The sequence below is a fragment of the Copadichromis virginalis genome, linkage group LG18 (genome assembly GCF_057382275.1).
Source record: "Copadichromis virginalis isolate Kocher_CV1m ecotype Utaka linkage group LG18, C_Virginalis_male_GT1.1, whole genome shotgun sequence".
Taxonomy (NCBI): Eukaryota; Metazoa; Chordata; class Actinopteri; order Cichliformes; family Cichlidae; genus Copadichromis; species Copadichromis virginalis.
Genome location: NC_140635.1, coordinates 36,175,062 through 36,195,009, shown reverse-complemented (window position 1 = coordinate 36,195,009; position 19,948 = coordinate 36,175,062). Strand labels below are relative to the sequence as shown.

Genomic DNA, 19,948 nt, shown 5'->3' with positions numbered 1-19,948 from the left:
GTTTTAATGACCCAGGTGCCTGGATGGGTCTGTTTGCTGCAGGGGATGTAGGCAGGGATGAGGACCAGTGAGAGGTGGTCAGATTATGTCAGGTGGGGGTGTTGTGTCACTCTGTAGACCTGCTTGATGTTGCTCACTTAGCTCTGGTTATTATATTATGTATATTTATGTGCATAGTGTCTATGCATTTATTGCTCCTACCCTTGAGGTTAGAGGCTAACTGCATATGTACTTTTATATTACTTGTAAGCTGTGCAATGAAATTGAAGTTCAATCTAGTCTAACCTTGCAGCACCCAAGCTTTTATACATACATCACTTCTGATGATGGCTTATGTGTGTTTATGTTGTCAGGCTGGTCTATCTAGTAAAGTGCTGGCAAGCTACAAGATACCATGTCAGAACATTCCAGTCACTTGAACATTTCATGTAGCAGACTTTTAGGTGCAGCAGTTTTCAAGTTATTCACAAAAAGAATTAACGGAATAATCACTGATTATTACGGCCACACACAGGACCAGTGACTGTGACTCCTTAAACCTGCTCTCTGCTGCCATCTTGTTTCTACAGCAGGCCGTCACACAGTTGACTCTGCTGCCTGTGACTGTTAATGCCATGTTTCTGTCTTCTGTGTTCTTTACTTTGCAGTGAACTGGAGGACTATGTGGACCATTTGCAAAGAAGCTCCATTACCGGTTCAAGCCAGCTGAGTGTAACTCTGAGAGATGTAGAGGAAGGAGCGATGAGCCTACGGGGGGTCGGGGAAACTCTGGCCATTCTCAAAGGTTAGTGGGTTTAGGGCAGGGGTCAGCGACCTGCAGTGCATGCGGCTCTTTCATCTTTATACTGCGGCTCTGCGTGGCGTGGGAAAATAAGTTATAAGTATTTAATTGAGGTGTACTTCATTTTTGTTAGTTCTTTTTTAAATTGTAGTTCAAATTGGAAGATTATTGTGATCGTGAAATATTAAAATTAAATTATATTTTATTTTAAACAAGCGTCACGCTTGCGGAAGCTGGAGAGAAGTAAGAAAAGAAAAATATCTGAAGAAACAGAATAATTAATGCTACCTGGGCAGATTCATTCTGGCCTACCAGTATGCCTAATCTGTGGAGAGAGACTGGCTAACAATAAAAGCTTACATGTCGCAAGACATGTCCAAACTAAACACACGACCTTTGCTGATAAATATCCAGAGGGAGAAGAGAGGAAAAAAGCTGTTTCGGAACTGATGCGGAAGGATGAAATTGGCAAATTCAACTATACATGCAGATTTTGTGACCACTCAGGAAATAGTCAGGCATGGGAAGCCGCACCACCACAGGAAGAAATGATTGAGATGATACCACTAAAATGCCAGACACTGGAGAAGGACGTCTGTGAAGCTGTGCTTGATTGTTTAAGAGCTAAAGAAATGGAAACAACCCACCTAGTGTCAGTGGCTACTGATGGGGCGCCAAGTCTGATTGGTGTGCACGGGGGCTTCTTGGCATTGCTGCAGAAGTCACTGGATAGAAAGCTGCTGACATTTCACTGCATCCTGCACCAAGAGACATTGTGCACGCAAACCTTTCCTCCAGAATGCACAGAGGTCATGAATGTTGTCATTCAGATTAGCAATAAAATAATAGCAAAATGTTTAAATCACCGTCAGTTCCATTTGTTATTGGATGAGATGCAGAGCACGTACTCTGATCTCCTCATGTATAACAGAGTCCGGTGGCTGTCCAGAGGAGAGGTGCTGAAACGCTTTGGTGCACGTCTGGAAGAGGTGAAAACTTTCATGAGCAGCAAACTGCTCGCCTTTTCTGAACAGCCAGAGTGGCTGGAAAGGCTGCACTTGACGGTGGACATGATAGCAAACCTGAACAAGCTGAATACAACTCTTCAGGGCAGGCACATGCTGGAGGAGGTGTTAGGGCTTGAGCGCAAGCCGACAGTTTTAGTCAGAGATTTACAGAGAGGCACACTGTCTCACTTCCCCTCTTTAAGAGAGTTTAAACAAGGTCACAAGGTAATAAATGCAGAATATTTGCAGTCTGCAATCACCACGATGCAAGCATCGTTTTGGGAAACAATTCCAAGAGTTCGGAGAGGAAAAAACACATTATCACTCCCCTGACCATCGATCCCTCCCTCCCTGCATTTGCAGGTGTAAGTCAACCTGATCTGGAGCTGGCTGACATAGCTGACAAAGATATGTGGGTGTACGAATTCAAACGCTTGACAGAGGGTCGAGATGTTGCCCATCAGAAGGCCACTCTTGTTCAGGATCACAAATGGAGTGATGTTGACACCCTTTGAAGACCGGACAAACATGGAATGCCATCCCCGACACATAAACACGAAGAAATATGCATTTGGAGTCCGGTCGATCTTTGGATCCACGTATACATGTTCTCCACAAACACCGCTCACACCTCACAGACGACAGCTTACAGTCCTGCATAAAGATGAAAGTGACCTCGCACAGCCCTGCTTTGCAGACGCTGTGAGCAAATGTTCAGGAACATTAACCAGGTGAAATAAATATTTATGCTGATATTTTGCAGACATTAATTTTTAATTGTTTAGTGACATAGACCTTTTTTTCTATTATATTTTATAAATTCTGCTAATTTCTGGTCAAAGGCGATATAAAAATGACATTTTTGTGACATTTTTTGTGACATGAAATTTTTTGTTTGCTACATGGATGATTTAAGTTCAGCTTTTTAACTCATTTGAAAAACACCTTCAAGTCGACAAGTTTCGTTTTTGTTATTATTGATTTATCTTCAAAATGTGTTCATTACGTAAGTAAAATTTAACTTTCTCTGTAGCACCTCGTGGATTTCAAAAGCAACACACTTTTATACAAAGTGCAAAGATGAAAAAACAATATGCAGTGTTATCTTCATTTAAGATGTCAAAAAGTATTTGCGGCTCCCAGTATTTTCTTTTCCATGGAAACCGGACCCGGGTGTTTGGGTGTTAAAGGTTGCCGACACCTGGTTTAGGGTGACTCAGTGAAAGGTTGAACCAATCATTTTATTGGCCAACATGTAATAGGTGCATTAGATCTGTATTTTGATATATGAATGGTTTGGTCATGTAATGTTCTAATAAATATTATAGTGATTTTAATAATTAATTAATTAAAAGCTCAAAAAATTCAATCAGTCACCTCTGGGAGTTATTGAAATAATGAAATAAATAATTAACCTGATATGTCATGTAGGGCTGCCACGATTAGTCGACTAGTCACGATTACGTCGACTATCAAAATCGTCGACGACTGATTTAATAGTCGACGCGTCGTTTGAAGCTTTGTAAGATCCCAAAAGACGCAGGAATAATAGCAGGATTTAAGAGTGTAATAACGGATTGAAACAGAAGATGGCAGCACTGCATGTACAAGGATGCCAGCTGCCGTTAAACCCCGAAGAAGAAGAAGCTGTGTCACAGAATTCATAGCGCGGCCCAGCTCAGTTTTCAACAATGGCGGCAGCTAGTTAGTTTTAACTTTACTCTTATTATTCTTTCTGGGTCACAAAATAAACGTTTAACATATTTTCAGGCGGGAATGTAGCTGTGTAAACCTCAAATATCTGCTCAGTTTATCAAGACACCACATATTTTCAAAAGCGCTCCGACGTTTTCAGAGACGTCTGTTACCCACTAGCTCGTTAGCGAGCCGGGGGCAAGGCTCACTAGAGCCGTGAGAACACTGGACTCCCGGCAAATCGTTTTCAAACCCACCGCCGTCTTTCGCTACTCAGGTTAAACATATGAGTCACTTAGATAAATTAAAAATGTTATTGTTTGGCTTTTTTTTTTTTTTTTTTAGTATTTTATTTGTTCCTGAGTAAATCTGTTTGGCTGAGATTAAAGTTATAGTTTTTACACAGCTGAATAAACGTCAAGCAGACAGCTGATTATCAGAAGTGTGAGATGCTGGAGAATATACTCCGGTGTCCTGTTATATTTTAGATAGCAAGGAGTTTATTAAACTTCACTGAAACAAACTATCATCTTGTTTTTATTTTTAGTTAGCACATACCTTAACCTTTTAAGACCTACCATAGAACCAAGTCCGCCAGAGCTTATATTATATTTTTACATGCTGTGGAGCCATTTTTGGGAGCATTTCAAGTTGCTATACATCAATACAACCATTATAGCCCAGATTTTAATAATATGTATTCATTAAGTGCATAGTAATTACATAAATTGCAAAAAAGTGCAATAAACTACAAAAAAATTGAAAATCGTTTTTGCTTTTTTAACATATATTTCTAGTTAGAGAAATTTAAGAGGCTTATCCCTCAAAACTGTAAATACAAAAAAGTTGCACAAAATAGTTTCCCACCACAGGAAATTTATTTTGAGTGTCTTCATAGTTTTATTTTTGAAATACACCAATTTTTATTCACTGCAGGAAAAACGAAAATAAATATTATACTGCAAATTTGCAAAAAAGCAGCATATGCATCAAAATAAACTATTTCCAGCAGTGCAATATGAGTCGTAAGCATCCCAGAAACGACACAGAAAGTCATAAAGTCAAACATAACTTTTAAAAAGACCAGCATAGGCCCTGAGGCCCTGATGGTAAAAAAGACTACATTTCCGCGAAAATGACGTCACTTCCGGTTTCGGGCAGGTAATGGCGGAAATGCAAAAGTTCGCGCTGACGTCTATTCCAACGTAGGAAGTGTTATGAACAGCTGATCGGATCGGCAAAGCGTGTTTCTGGAATATTATGTTTTTGTTGCTGCAAGTGCTTTTTATGCAGTTTTTGCAAAGCTTTATGTGGAAGGAAACTGTGACCGAGGACAAGCTGATGGCATAAGATGTAAGTACAACTCCTCCGGTTTCATATGCAAAAAAAATTTTTGCGCTAGCTTACATGGTTGCAGTGCTACCAGGATTTAAAAATAGTTACGCAAAACAGAGCGTGCCCGCTCCGATCGGCTCTAAAGGGTTAAACACTTAAAGCTGTAAGCTAATGATAGTTATATAAGAGCAGATGCTGCTGGTGCAATAAGCTGTACGTTTTACGTCCAATGGATGATGATCTGATTAATCGACTAATCGCAAAAATAATCGGTGACTAGTCGACTATCAAAATAATCGTTTGTGGCAGCCCTAATGTCATGTAGATTTTGGTAGTGTACTCAGAGTAAAGTTCCCTTCCTTGTTTGGTATCTTCCAGGTGAGTTTCCAGAGCTGCAGATGAAGATGCGCTTGGTGTTGAGGCAGGAGGTAGAGGCAATGCGTTTCCTGAAGGAGGCGCCTCTTAAGATGGACTCCATGTTAAAGAGGGTCAAAGCCCTGACTGACACCCTCAGCTCTCTCCGCAGGTACTCAGTATTTTCACTCAGAGTTAAAACTGCTCAAGAAAACGCTCTTGAAAATGCTCCTGTTTTCACCAGGTGTGTGTCAGAGTTGGTCCCATCACCCAGATCAGCCCAGTTAGAGCCGGTAGAAGCTGTTGAACTGGGCAACGGACCAGCAAAGACCCAGAGTCTTCAGAACTCTCCAAAACCCCAACCTCGGTCCTCAGTCAGGCTGCCTCAGCTCACTCCTTCTCTCTCTGGGAGCCAGGCTGAGACCAGGTTGGTGGGCTTGCCGTCTCTAATTGTGGCCCACGGAACGAAGAGCACACCACCTTCTGTGGTCCAGACCTCCCAACATTCCCCCGGTCTCCCTCTGAAACCCATCCCTGGACGGCACTCACCCACTGTGGCTAAGGTACCATATGGATAATAGTTCTTGGGCTGCATAACTGATCACTTTCATCTCTTCTTAAAGTCATTAAAGAACTCTTTAAGAGTTCTTTTTACTGATGGCATGAAGGTGGCTTTCATATGAATTGTATAATCTTGGGATTGATATTGTTATAGCACCTTGATCACAAACTAGGCCACCGTTGAAAAAAAACCAACATAAAATTCAATGAGATAGTAAGACGAGTAAAACACAGACATAAAATGATCTATATAACATATACAACATACCTCGCAGGCTGACCCATGCTTAGAGGCAGAAATGAGCACTTTACAGATACTTTTAAGAACACTTTAACTTCCGCTGACTTAAGTTGCCCTCTCCTGCTTCAACTTACCATGTTCATACTTCAACATGGGCGTGCATGTCACTCAGGTGCTCCAGCGGAAACAACATGCAGTACAATAGTTCCTACATGAGAATTTCCAAAATAAATGACCTGATGACCAGTGTTGGTCAAGTTACTTGAAAAAAGTAATCAGTAACTAATTACTGATTACTTCCCCAAAAAAGTAATCCTGTTACTTTACTGATTACTTATTTTCAAAAGTAATTAATTACTTAGTTACTTAGTTACTTTTTAAAAACACGATTTACAACCTGAAGAGGTTGTAAATCGTGCCCAATTCTACAGCCCAATTCTACTTTTTCTGCATAATCCATCATACAAAATGTAATCAAATGGAAAAGTCTCTTTTTAAAACTTGTTTTATTAGTTTTAATCTTTTAACTTTATGCATCAAGCAAAAATTTAATTATATGCAACGTTCTCTGACTGGAAGAAATTTGTTTAACATTTAAACCTATTTTCTGCACATTCCAGCACAGAAAATAAAATATTTTTTGTGTTTTCACTCACTCTTTCAAATAGATGCAAGTAAAACACAGCAGAAAATAAATAAAGTCAAAGACTCAGCGGTCCTGTTGCTCTATTTTCACCTGTAAAGCAGGAGTGGGGTGGGCGGAGGGTTACCCTGGTGCAGGTGTGCCGCGGTCAGTGGAAGAATCCGCGAGTTTCTCTGTGAGTTTCCCATTACGTCGTAGCTACTCGGAGCTTGCTTGGAAGTTTAGGGGGTTTTTTTGCTGTAAAAAGAAGTTTTCTTCCCACGCACAACGGACACTAATGTTTTTGTCACTTTTTATGGAATCAAACTCAAAGGTCAGTACTTCCACGCTTTAAACGCTGCACGCTCATACTCTCTCTGCACTCGATATATGATCCATTGTTGATCTGCACACAGCTGTTGTCACGAACGTCGTACTCGCTTACGTCACTGTCATGAGACATTCTCGCAAAAAATCATGGTTTTAGTGACGCAGTAACGCAGCGTTCCTACGGGAAAGTAACGGTAATCTAATTACTGTTTTTGCAATAGTAACCCCTTACTTTACTCGTTACCTGAAAAAAGTAATCAGATTACAGTAACGCGTTACAAGTAATGCGTTACTGCCCATCTCTGCTGATGACATATAAAATATGCATAGTGCAAAACAAAATACATTAACTAGCGGTATGGCAGTAACAACTGTAAAGCAGCAAAATGTGAGCACCTTATTTTGTCTGTGGTGTGTAAGACATGTTGTCATGTTGTGAAGGTGCATCCTCGCAGCAGAGAGGGCAGTCCTGCCCTGCAGAGGAGAACAGGTCTTCAGGAGTCTGACGAACTGGACCAACTGGCACCAACACCAGCAGAACACACCCACAGTGAGCGGACCATGGTAAGACACAAAGACACACAGGTTAGAGGTCAACACTAAACTCTCATTCACTTATAGATAAACCTCTGGACAATAGGCTACAGAAATGTAAATGTCAACAATCTGTGTCACTTTGGCATCATTTATCATGTTATTGATTGAAAATGTTGCAGGAATCATTGTTGGCAGATCCCAAGGCTACTTGAGTTCTGTAAATTTAATAAAATCAAGAAATTAAAAATATATAAAGGTGGGTTTCATCAGTTTTCACTGTGACTTTCTGCCAAAGATCTGGCAAAGTTGAACCAAGCTGGACATAAAAATTTGAGATCCCAACTCAGCTGTGCCATATCCCAGCTCTACCTCTCCGGCGTAAGTGCCCCGTCACCGGGGGCGCTGTAATGGCTGCCTGGTGAAGCTGGAAGTTTCTTTAAGGTGCTCTTGTACGCCCTTATCCAAAAAACACGTAGCGGTGCCTCGCTTCTCTATCTCTCTGCATTCACTGGAACCTGTCGATGACTGGCTGGTACCTGTCGCCAGTCTGGATGGGACGTTCCAGCCCCGAAAACCCTGCTCTGCTTGTCCCAGCTGGCTTGGAGTGAATTTGCAGAACCTGTGGCCTCTGTGTCGGGCTTCTAGGATGGCTAACAACGCAGATCCACCGCTTACTGTCAAGACTGGTCTGGTAAATGCTAGGTCCCTAGCAAACAAAACTTTTATTCTGAAGGCTCTCTTCATATCCCGAGGACTGGATTTTCTGTGCGTGTGTGAGACGTGGCTGAGCACTGTTAAATGTAGCATCTTCTCTGAACAACCTGCGATTGCTGCTATTTTAATTCACCGCAGATGTTGGGCTGCAATGATTTTTAAAGGTCATTTTAAATGTAAGCAGTTATCCACACCATTCAGCAGCTTTGAACTGGCTGTTTGAGCAGGGCTGCTCTCACACAGTGTTGTGCGCGGTGGTTTATCATTGTAGTGGCGAATTTCTGTCCCAAGCGATGAAAAAATAATTCTTCTACTTCTGACTCGTACATACAAACAAACGATGTCACAGTCAAAAAGCTCTTTGCTGCTACAGCGCACATTTCCATTGCCGTACTGGCTCATTCTAACCTGCTACCACACATGCGCCATCATTTTTATCTTTCCAGACAAAAATTAAACACGCGGCATATATTCTCTGATAACGTCTTATATAAACCAAACATGTAACATAATAACTGAAATGGTACCAAAAATATTTTTCTATGCATTGGCTCTAACAATTGTCCTCCAGAATACAATAAAGACTTTGTGAATGACTTCTTAGCATGCCAAAATATGATTGTGTTCTTCTTGTTGGGGATTTTAATATTCACGTGTTGCCCTGATATGCCCATGGCAAAGGGCTTTTTAAACCTCAGCGATTTTGTTTTAATCTTGTGGAATGTGTGAACTGTCACACACATGAACGTGGAAACACACTTGATCTTGTTTTATCTCGTTTTTTCTGTTTTCAACGTAGAGATTTGTGATGCTGTGTTTTCTGACCATAGTATTGTTATTTTTGAAGTTCCTCTTGCCTGTAGCAGCGCTGCTGCTGTTGCGTTTTTAACTCCTCCACTGTTGAGCAGCTTTCAGCAGTTTTTAATCCAAACTGTAAAATCCTGGAGTTTTTATGCAGCCGGACTGAGGAACTGAGCTCATGGTTTTATTCCACCTGCCAGACTGCTTTGGACACTGTGGCTTCATTAAAAACCAGGCAGCCTAAAACTCAATCTGATCCCTGGCTGAATGACACAACCCAAGCTGTCCAACACGTGTTTTATCTATTATTCCTAACTACGTACTGTACAGCACTTTGGTCCTATGCTGGCTATTTCAAAGTGCTTTATAAATAATGTTGAATTTAATTTAATTGGATTTGCCTTCTTTTTTTTTCTTCCATGTCTTTATTGAGTTTTAAACTTTATCTTTTACAGTAACATCACCATTAAAAATAAAAACAACAAATAAAAACAACAGAACTGAACAAAACATAAGAAAACAGACAACCGAGCTCAAGAATACAATTAAACAGACAAAAGAGGACAGACTCTTTAATTATGAGATAAAGTTAGCAATACTCAATTCAATTCAATTTTATTTATACAGCACCAAATCAAAACAACAGTTACAGCCGTCAGCTGCGTAGAAAAAGATCCTGGTGTAGAAAGTAATATTAAATAAATTCTAACAACAGCTTATCAAGCTTAAACGTGCTGCTGTTGTTCAGCCGCTGGTTTCCTCTTTCTGGTGCAAAGTGAGACAAAAACAAAGAAGAGAGAAAAGCCGATCAGCTGATCATTTATCAGTTTCATGATTGAAGTAGCAGCAGGAGAGGGAGAGAGAGAGGCAGTCGCTCCATATATCGGTTGTTAAACGTAACGTGGGAATGCTTTACAAACATTCAGAGATGAACTTACACACTTGTTTTACTTCTCTCTGGGATCACTTTGTCGGAGATGAAATGGTAGTGAGGCTACAAATGCTCAACCAGACCGCCGACAGGTCTCGCACGCCACAGCCGTTCTATCACGTGACGCATACTGCTCCGACGTGCTACGGTTATGAGCCGAGTTAGGCCATGTCGCAAGTTTTCTGAGGTGCTTTTTTGATATTTAATGGATCGGATTACATTTTTTATTTCTCTCCGATATCCGATTCAGTAATTTACGTCAGTATCAGACCGATACCGATACTTAATATCGGATCGGTCCATCTCTATCACAAACGCTGTCCATCTAATCTGACTGAGCTGGAGCTGTTTCAAAGAAGAATGGGCAAAGATTTCAGTCTGTAGATGTGCAAAGCTGGTAGAGACAGACCCTAAAAGACTGGCAGCTGGAACTGCAGCAAAAGCTGGTTCTACATAGTATTGACTCAGGGGGCTGAATAATTACGCACACACCACTTTGCAGTTATTTATTTGGGAAAATGTTTGGAATCATGTATGATTTTCGTTCCACTTCTCACGTGTGCACCACTTTGTGTTGGTCTTTGTGGAATTCCAATAAAATAGATTCATGTTTGTGGCTGTAATGTGACAAAATGTGGGAAAGTTCAAGGGGGCCGAATATTTTTGCAAGCCACTGTATCATGTCATCTCAGATCACTCCCCTGTCACATTAACCTAAAACATCTAAAATGCAACTAGACCGCAGCAAATATGGAGGCTTAACCCTCTATTGTTACGCGAGAAGGATTTTCATGAATATTTAGAAACACAGATCTCTCCGTATTGATGGAAATGACAACTCAGAAACTAAGCCTGCTACACTTTGGGAGCCTATTTAAGCGATGCTATTATCTCTTTTGAATCAGCCAGAAGGAAGAGAAACCGGGCTAAGCTCCTGGACTTGGACAAACAAATTAAAGATTTGGATAAAGAGAAAGCCTAAACGCCATCCAACCTGTTACATAAGAGAATACTGTCTTTAAAATATGAATATAATAATCTACTCTCAGCAAAAATCAGTAAAATCTTTTTGTACACCAAGCAGATATACTTTGAGCTTTGAATTTAGTGAGATTTTGTGCCCATACCTGCATAAAACATTTGCTCAAACTCTAGTAGATAAAGTCTTCCCTCCCACCGTTACAGAGGCAATTATAACTGTTATTTGTAAAATAGGTAGGAATGCTGGTTCTTATCGTCCCATCTACTTGCTAAACCTGGATGGGAAAGTATTCTCTAAAGTACTTGCCAATAGATTAAGCCCCCTTTAGTACACCCAGATCAAACTGGATTTATACCCCAGAGAAATTCATCTTTTAATCTCAGGCTAATATTTAACATTACTTACTCCACTGCCAGACCTAAAGAAGAGTTGGCAGTTTTGGCAGTCGACGCTGAGAAGGCATTAGACCAGATCGAATGGCCCTATTTGTTCAAAATATTAGAAAGATTTAAATTGAGTAAGAAATGTATGTCGATGGTGGAGTTGCTTTATGTCAGTCCTCATGCTCGCGTTCTTACCAGCCAGATTCTATCACCATCCTTTGGCTTATGCAGAGGGACAAAGCAGGGATGCCCTCTCCCCACTGATATTTGCCTTTGCAATAGAGCCCTTTGCTGAAAGCATACGCAAAGATCCAACTATTTTTGGTTGTAATACTGATACAACTACTAATAAAATCTCACTCTATGCAGATGATGTGTTATTATATATTTTTATATATCACCCAACCAGGAAAGACTATTCCTGCCATATTAGACAAAATTAAGTTCTTTGGGTCTTTGGATACAGGATAAATCTGAATAAAAGTGAACTAATGCCGATACATGTGAGCAACCCCTCATGGCTGCAAAACCTCCCATTCAGTATAGCTTATGCAAAGCTCACTTATCTGGGTATTCAGGTTACAAAAAGCAATCCCTCTCTATTAAAATCTAACTTCTCTCCCTTAATATCTGAGCTTCAGTCAAGTATACAGTTCTGGAATACGCTTCCTATATCACTCATTGGCAGAGTTAATGCTATAAAGATGATAGTTTTGCCCAAGTGGTTGCACTTATTTCCCAATCTCCCTGTGTTCCTTCCTAAAACATTTTTTAAAAACCTAAATTCACTCATCTTACCTTTTTAATGGGGCAATAAAACACACAGAATTGCTGGGAAACATCTTTGCAAGTCTAAAAAGCAGGGAGGGTTAGCGCTTCCGAATCTCCTGTTTTATTACTGGGCTTCGCATATAAAATTCATGACGTACTGGTTAGTTGACAACGGCAACCCCCTCACATGGTTGCAACTGGAGCTGGAAGCTTGTCAGCCTTACTGTATAGAAGCTATACTGCTGTCTCCCCTGCCCATTGATAAGTCTATATATGACGTATTCTTAAGCAGATTAAACTACACTTTGATTTGAAGTCTCTATCACCTATTACACCTATTGTAGGGAATCCATCTTTTAAACCGTCTATTCTAGACAATACATTTAGACTTTGGAAACAGGCCTTTGCACAATCAGCAATCTGATTTTTGGCTTCTCATTATGACAAGCTAGCTGGACAGCTGGGACTGGGGTTGTGGGCGTGTGGGAGGGTATTGTACCATGTTATGTTACGTTTTGTTATATTTTGTTATGCTATGTGGTGTTAATGTACAAAAACAGAGCAACTATCTCATGCTGTAAATTCCATTGTCATACAGACAATTGCTCAATAAATATATCCTGGAAAAAATTGCATATATCTGTTGCCATCAGCATGTTCAAAGTTTTAGAGGTTTCTACACATGTCAGGGATAATGTAGAGTTCCAACCCACCTGACCCGCCTCGCCTCATCCCGGGCTGTGTTATCCCTACTGTCATGATATCACAAGCACTGGCTTTTTTTCTGGGGTTGGGGGATATTTAGGTCGTATTTAGAAATCGTTTCCAATCTGTTTTAGAGTAATTGTTGTCAGTCTGGTTCAGACCACGATTGTCTGTCTAAACTGCATTCTTGTGGTATTTTAAAAAAGCTCTCATTCAGTTTTGTGCCTAGTTTGAAACAAACTTTCACTATTCTCCACAGACAACAGAGAAACAAACTCAAGGGGGCGGCCTCAGTGGAAAAGCCAGGTGTATGGGTCAGTCCAGTCCCAGCCGAGTGAAACAACCGGCCACCTTCAATTCTAGCCACACTCAACCTCCCAGCACCACTATCGGCTTTAACCAGGTCCTACAAGAGGTCCAGGCCAGCGTAATGGAGTCTATCCCTAGTTTGGATGTGTCAGAATTCAGAGTGAACAATTCTGCCTCACAACATACAGCTCGACTTGCATCGAAATCAGAACAGAACACACCTCTGAACCTGACACTGCAAGGTAGAGTCCCTCAATGCTTCTCATGCAGTTTGTTCTTTGTTTTGTTTTTCTTTTTTTGGGGGGGGGGGGGGGGGGTTGCGGTCCTGTCCAGCACTCTAACAATCAGAATTATTGTCTATAGGCACAAAAAATGCCCAACAGATTTATTTTCCCAAGTGGATCAATACAGCTTTTCCTATACTGGTCCACTTGATTATCATAGTTTATTCACTCTATATTATTGATGTATTTATTTTTTTACTTTTAAGTTATTACAATCAGAATGGACATTACTGGGAGACGGGAAAGAGAAAGACAAAGAGAAGAAAAGTTGGAAAGAGACTCAACAGAAAGAGAGGGAAAGAAAAAGACAGGAGACGAGAGCCAGAGAGAAACGACACTAAAAATCTGTTTGATCGCCTGCTGAAAAACAAACAACAAGCAAAAAGAGAACAACACAGTAAATAATAAATATTGAATGTTACTGACCGGCACACAAGACTGACAACGCACAATATGTTTAGAGGCAGCAGCCAACCAAGATAGTGTGTGTCTGTGAGGGAGGGGCTAGAGCCAGCTCCCCCGCTGGCCTATTATTATAACCCTTCAAATTTGAAGAAAAATGTTTTGGGTTTTTTTGCCAATCAGCACTGTATAGTGTCATAATTATGTTAAGGCATGCATGAAACCCTTTGTTGTTGTGTTTAAATTCAACAGTTCTTAACTTTTCACTTCAAATATTTTTGTATTTGACCATGGGACTCGTGTCTGGCTGCCCAAAACAATATGAAACATTATGGCTTCAATAATCAGTCTCTAATGGTGAACTATAATAACTTTCACAGTATTACCACTAAAGTAATGGTAAAGTGGTAGTGTGGTTGTGACCAGCTAATACTGATACTTTGTGTTTGTGCTAAAATCTCAGGGGAGGATCAGGCACTCGTGTTTGCCACCCAGCAAGACACACCTTCCAAACAAAGTGATCAAGGGGACTCCACTGATTTAAAACCCCCAAACACAGGTATGACTCCAGTTTGAAGAAAGATATCACCTTAGATATCACCTCCTTGTAGTACGTTAATACAGCTCTTTTCATTCTTATCAAGGTCATTTACACTGCTCAAAAAGATACTGATATGGATATATAATGTGTTAGAAACAAAAGGATGCTGCAGTGTTTGATGGAAATTAAAATAATCAATATAAAGAGGACTGAATTCAAAGACACCTCGAAAATCACAGTCAAAAAATGATTTGGCACAGTAGTTACAGCAACTCAAGATGGTACTCAATAGTTATTATGGTCCCCACATGCTTATATACATGATTGACAACATTGGTGCTCCAAATGAGAAGACAGATGTTGTACAGGATTTAACACAGGCAGGCACAGAGGCAGGTCAATCAATTCCTTCAAACTCAGGAACTGCCACCATACTCTTACATGAAGCTGGGCATTGTTGGGCACCATGAGGAACCCAGAAACCCCAGCACCAGCACATGGTCTCCCCAGACTGCCACTGACCCACCAAAAAACTGGTCATGTTGAGCGATGTTACAGGCAGCATAACATTCTTCTTTGCTAAAGAACCTTGACCTTGACCTGTGACCCTTTTGCATCTGTCACATGTGCTCAGGGTGAACCTGCTCGTCTGTGAAAAGCAGCTGTGGTGCAGCTGCCAGTTATTATTCTTTTTAAAATGTCAGTCGGGCTCCACAGCGCTGGGCAATAAGCACAGTAGCGAATGTCGGGTCCTCAGGCCACCTTCATGAGGTCTGTTTCTGATTGTTTGATCAGAGACATTCACACCAGTGGCCTGATGGAGGTCATTTTGTAACTTTGTCAGCACTCACGCTATTCCTTGCTGACCTTGCTGATGGGTTAAGGATTTTCGACGGACCCCTCCTTCTCTCATAGGGTAACTGCCTGTCTCATGGAATCCCCTCCATGCTCTTGAGACTCTGCTGAAAGACACTCCTGGAGGAGTTGGACTACCTTTGTGACTTCTGTAGGGTCCAAGTATCACCTTGTGGCACCAGTAGGCACACTGACTCTAGCCAAATGCAAAACTACTGAAACAACAGTCAGAAAAGATGAGGAGAGGAAAAATGTCAGTGGCTTCCACCTATAATACTAAGTGCAATAATCCTTTCTGTCATCGTTGTATTTTTACTCAGTTGTATATAGTATTTGTATTTGTATTCTATTTTTATCTTATTGTATATTTATTTTATTTTATTCTACTGTATATAGTATTTTATTTTATTCTATTCTGTACAGCTGTGTACTGTATTTATTCTTATTGTATTCTAATTTTTGCCTCATAACTTTTGCACTGTCCACTTCCTGCTGTGACAAAACAAATTTCCCACGTGTGGGACTAATAAAGGTTATCTTATCTTATCTTATCTTATAAAACCTTTCCTGTTTCGGGAGTTGTCTCACAGTTGTCCCTCTAGTGCACATGTTGTTAATTTCATTCATTGTTCCTTTAAGTGAGCAGAGTAGCTTCTCAAAGCAGTTTCAAGATCATCTTGAATGGCATCATGATGAAACCAGGCTGATTAAACATTTCAAAATAGGCAGACATTAATCTACTTTCTTTGTCATTTATATGAAAGACAGTTTATTAAATGACAGCATTGTGATGTGTTTAGCTCCAGCAGCAGTGTCACAGCTTCCTGCAGCCGCTGTGGACCTTCAGTCATCGGTTGGTCTTTCAGCTACCTCATCAGCTTCTCCTGGTGCCAAGTGCAGCAGCCGGCCACAGGTGGAAAAACCACGCCGCTCCAGCTTAGACAAGGAGATGAAGCACAGTCCAGACAGGGCAGGCAAGAGCCCTCCTCCTCCTCCTCCACGGAGGTCAGTTGATCACTGAGCATCAGGAAGGACTTTCTACTGGTTAAAATCACAATTCACCTAATATTTGTATTTGTTTTATTGTCTTCTCAGAATCCATGCTGTCACTTCAGGTCTCACAACAGGAAGGTCAGGAGAGGTGGTCTTTGTAACTAGGAAAGAGCCTGTTGGAGCCCAGGTTTGTTGTGCCTTCAGCTAAGACAGGTGTACCATGGACACTTCCAGTCTGGCCCGTCACCCTCCTGACATGAATAACTTTACACGCTAACTATTGCCAAGTGGAAGTACATTATACATTTTCCCACAAAAATACTTTCTTAAAATACTATCTTTTGTTTTTGAAATGTTTTACATTATATAAAGAAGAGTCACAATAAAGAACAAGCTAGGAGAAAAGAATGAAAACAACCTGAACACTATTTTGTTGGAGGGATTCACTCATCCACATTAAATTCAGGTGTTCCAATCACTTCCGTGGCCACAGGTATTTAGAATCAAGCACCAAGCAGACTTGTGCAAAAGCACTACAAACATTTCTGAAGCTTTATATCACAAGTACAATGTAAAGTGTTGGATGCAGTACTCTTTTTTTTTTTTGACAACTTTATTTATGATCTTCCAATATGACAAAAGTACAGAAAAATACAACTCAAATTGTGATTACAAACACAGCCATTGTGAAACCGGTTGCGCCACACAGTGCAAACCAGTTGGATGCAGGAAAATGTATAATCTATGGGCACAAACAAATAAAAACTACCATGTGAACAAGGCAAAAAAAAACAACAACAACAACACCCCCCACAAAACCCACCAAAGAACAAAACAAACAAAAATAGAATAGAATAAATACATAAATAAAAGGGGGGCTGCATTGTGCGCAGTTCTTTTTGGCTTGCTACAGATAGTAGGTGGGTTTAAAGAAAGAAAGAGAAAAAAACCCAAACACACATAAAAGCAGTAATACATCATACTTCAGTAAATGACGACTTCTCCACATATTCAACAAAGGATGACCAGGTTTTGTAGTATTTACTTTGAGACCCTCTCAAACTGTATCTCAGATGCTCTATCTGCAAGCACCTCATCACCTCTCTCACCCACTGAACAAACACTGGCGGACCTGAATCCTTCAATTTAAGAAGAATTAGCCTGCGTGCCAGGACAGATGAGAAAGCCACTGCATTCATTTGATAAGAAGTTATCCCGTGGTGGTTTGGGAGTACACCAAAGACTGCTGTCATTGGATTGGGATCAATTGTTTTCCCACACACATATAAAATAACCTTACAAACGAATTCCCAGAACCGGTTCAAATCAGAGCAGGTCCAGAACATATGGCTCATAGTGGCGGGTGATTGCTTGCACCTCGGACATCTATCATCAGAGGTATTGTATATTTTGGCTAGTTTAGCTTTGGTTAGGTATGCCCGGTGAAGAATTTTAAACTGTATTATACAATGCCGTATACAGATTGAGGATTCATGCATCCTGCTCACACTAAGGTCCCATAGGTCGTCTGGGATCTGGAGGTTTAAGTCCAGCTCCCAGGTGTTTCTGGCTGTGGACACAGTCTGCCTTTATATGCTGCAGTGTGCTATATATTTTAGAGATGTGGCCTCTAGCAATAGATTGAAATTGCAGACAATCCTCAAGTGGACAGTCATTAGGTAGACTTGGATAAGAAGTGAAGTGTTTAACTACAAAGCTACGCGCTTGTAAGTATCTAAAGAAGTGAGTCTTTGGAATTAGTAAGTAAGTAAGTAAAGTTTATTTATATAGCACCTTTCACAGACATATGTCACAAAGTGCTTTACAAGGTAAAGCACTCCAAAATCTTTAGATAATGTTTCAAAGGATAAAAATGACCCTTTAACAAACAGATCAGAGAAGCAGATAATTCCTCTGCTGTACCAAACCTTGAACCCTGCATCGCTCTGAGCTGGTAAAAAAAGATGATTTGATGCAATAGGGGAGCAGACAAGTGACCGCCTCAGCCCGAAATGTCGTCGACCCTGAAACCAGACATTGAGAGAGTTCTTAACCACAGGATTTTTAAAATTAACATTGCGACTGACTGGTAGACCTGAACACAGTATTGCAACAGGGGATATGGTGAGATTACCGTCTAGCTCCATAGTGGACCAAGGCGGCCCTCTGCCCTCCCTAAAAGCCCGCATCCAGGTGGATAGTTTCACAATATTGGCAGCCCAACAATAATACATAAAGTTTGGTAGGGCCAGGCTGCCTTCCGACTTAGAACACTGTAACAGGGATTTTCTTGGAACTTTTTTGTCCCAAATAAAAGATGATATGAGTCCGTCTAACTGGGTGAAAAAGGTTTTAGGAAGAAAAAGGGGTATCATCTGGAAGAGGTACATGAATCGAGGCAAGACTACCATTTTAATTGTGTTGACCCGCCCAGCAAGAGAGATGGGTAATGCTGACCAGCGTGCCAAAACCAATTTTGTTTTCTCTAATAAAGGGGTAAAATTTTATTTAAAAAAATCCTGATAAGTGTCTGTGATTTGAATACCCAAATAGGTGAATGAGGAGTGTTCCAGTCTAAACTGAAAGGCTGAGTAGTCAGCCTCCTTTGCCAGACTGTTAATAGGGAACATTGTGCTTTTAGCCAGGTTCAAACTGTAACCAGACAGGCGGCCAAAGGATCCAATGAGGTCCAGAACTGAAGGAATTGATGCCTCCGGATCTGTAATATACAGAAGGAGATCGTCTGCATACAAGGAGCACTTATGAATAGTGATCCCCCTTATTCTGGGGTCCGTTCTCAATGCTGCTGCCAGCGGCTCTATTGCCAGATTGAATAGCAGGGGGCTTAAGGGGCATCCCTGTCGGGTACCTCTATGTACGGAAAAGTATTCTGAAATGGTCTTATTGGTGCAGACTGAAGACAGGGGCGCTGAGTACAGAGTCCTGATCCATGAAATAAAATTAGAACCAAAGCCAAATTTTTTTCAAAACGGAGAACGGATATTGCCAATCCACGCAGTCAAAAGCCTTCTCGGCATCCAGTGAGACTATTATCTCGGGGTGATCAACTGAATGGTCAGAATATAGGATATTTAACAGCCATCTGATATTGAAATATGACTGGTGGTTCACTATAAAGCCTGTTTGGTCCTCATGTATAATAGAAGGTACTACCTTCTCAATACGAAGTGCAAGAGCTTTTGTGAGGATCTTATAATCCACATTCAGTAGACTAATGGGGCGATAGGATCCACATTTTTGAGGGTCCTTGTCTTTTTTGAGTATTAAAGAGACAGTGGCTTGGGACAGAGTTTGAGGCAACGTGCTTGTTGCCTGAATTTCTGAAAAAACCTCAGACAGTAAAGAAACTAACTTGCCAGCAAAGCATTTATAGAAATCACACGAGAAGCCGTCTGGGCCCGGTGCCTTGCCATTTTACAAGGAATTAACTGCCTGCAATATTTCCGCAGAGGTAATAGGTCTTTCTAGTAGCTCACGTTGGTCTGGGTTAATAGTGGGAGTATCTATGTTCCTCAAAAAGGAATCCAAGTCAGCCTCTGAATAATCAGTGCGGGAAGTATAGAGATCCTGATAAAATAACTTGAAAGCAGCATTAATTCCGTCAGGGTGTGTTACCACCTGACCGGAGTCTAACTGTATGTCGGGTATAGACTGAGCTGCGGCGGATTGACGAAGCTGATGCGAAAGATATCTACCTGCTTTTTCACCATGCTCGTATTTATGATGTCTTGATCTAAGTAGGAGCTTCTCAGTTTCTTTAATTGAGAGGGTGTCAAATTCAGACTGCAGCAGT

At 40.9% G+C, this 19,948-nt stretch overlaps 1 protein-coding gene across 1 annotated transcript in view; it reads left to right on the top strand.

Moving 5' to 3' along the window:
• Positions 1-19,948, top strand: part of LOC146688421 (uncharacterized) — a 66,155-nt gene that overhangs the window by 32,960 nt on the left and 13,247 nt on the right. Inside the window, exons 12-19 of the mRNA XM_085438039.1 lie at positions 648-784; positions 5,197-5,344; positions 5,417-5,735; positions 7,368-7,490; positions 13,010-13,301; positions 14,209-14,304; positions 15,942-16,146; positions 16,237-16,321. Of these exons, the coding sequence (XP_085294165.1) occupies positions 648-784; positions 5,197-5,344; positions 5,417-5,735; positions 7,368-7,490; positions 13,010-13,301; positions 14,209-14,304; positions 15,942-16,146; positions 16,237-16,321 (1,405 nt within the window). The remainder of the gene's footprint in view (positions 1-647; positions 785-5,196; positions 5,345-5,416; positions 5,736-7,367; positions 7,491-13,009; positions 13,302-14,208; positions 14,305-15,941; positions 16,147-16,236; positions 16,322-19,948) is intronic.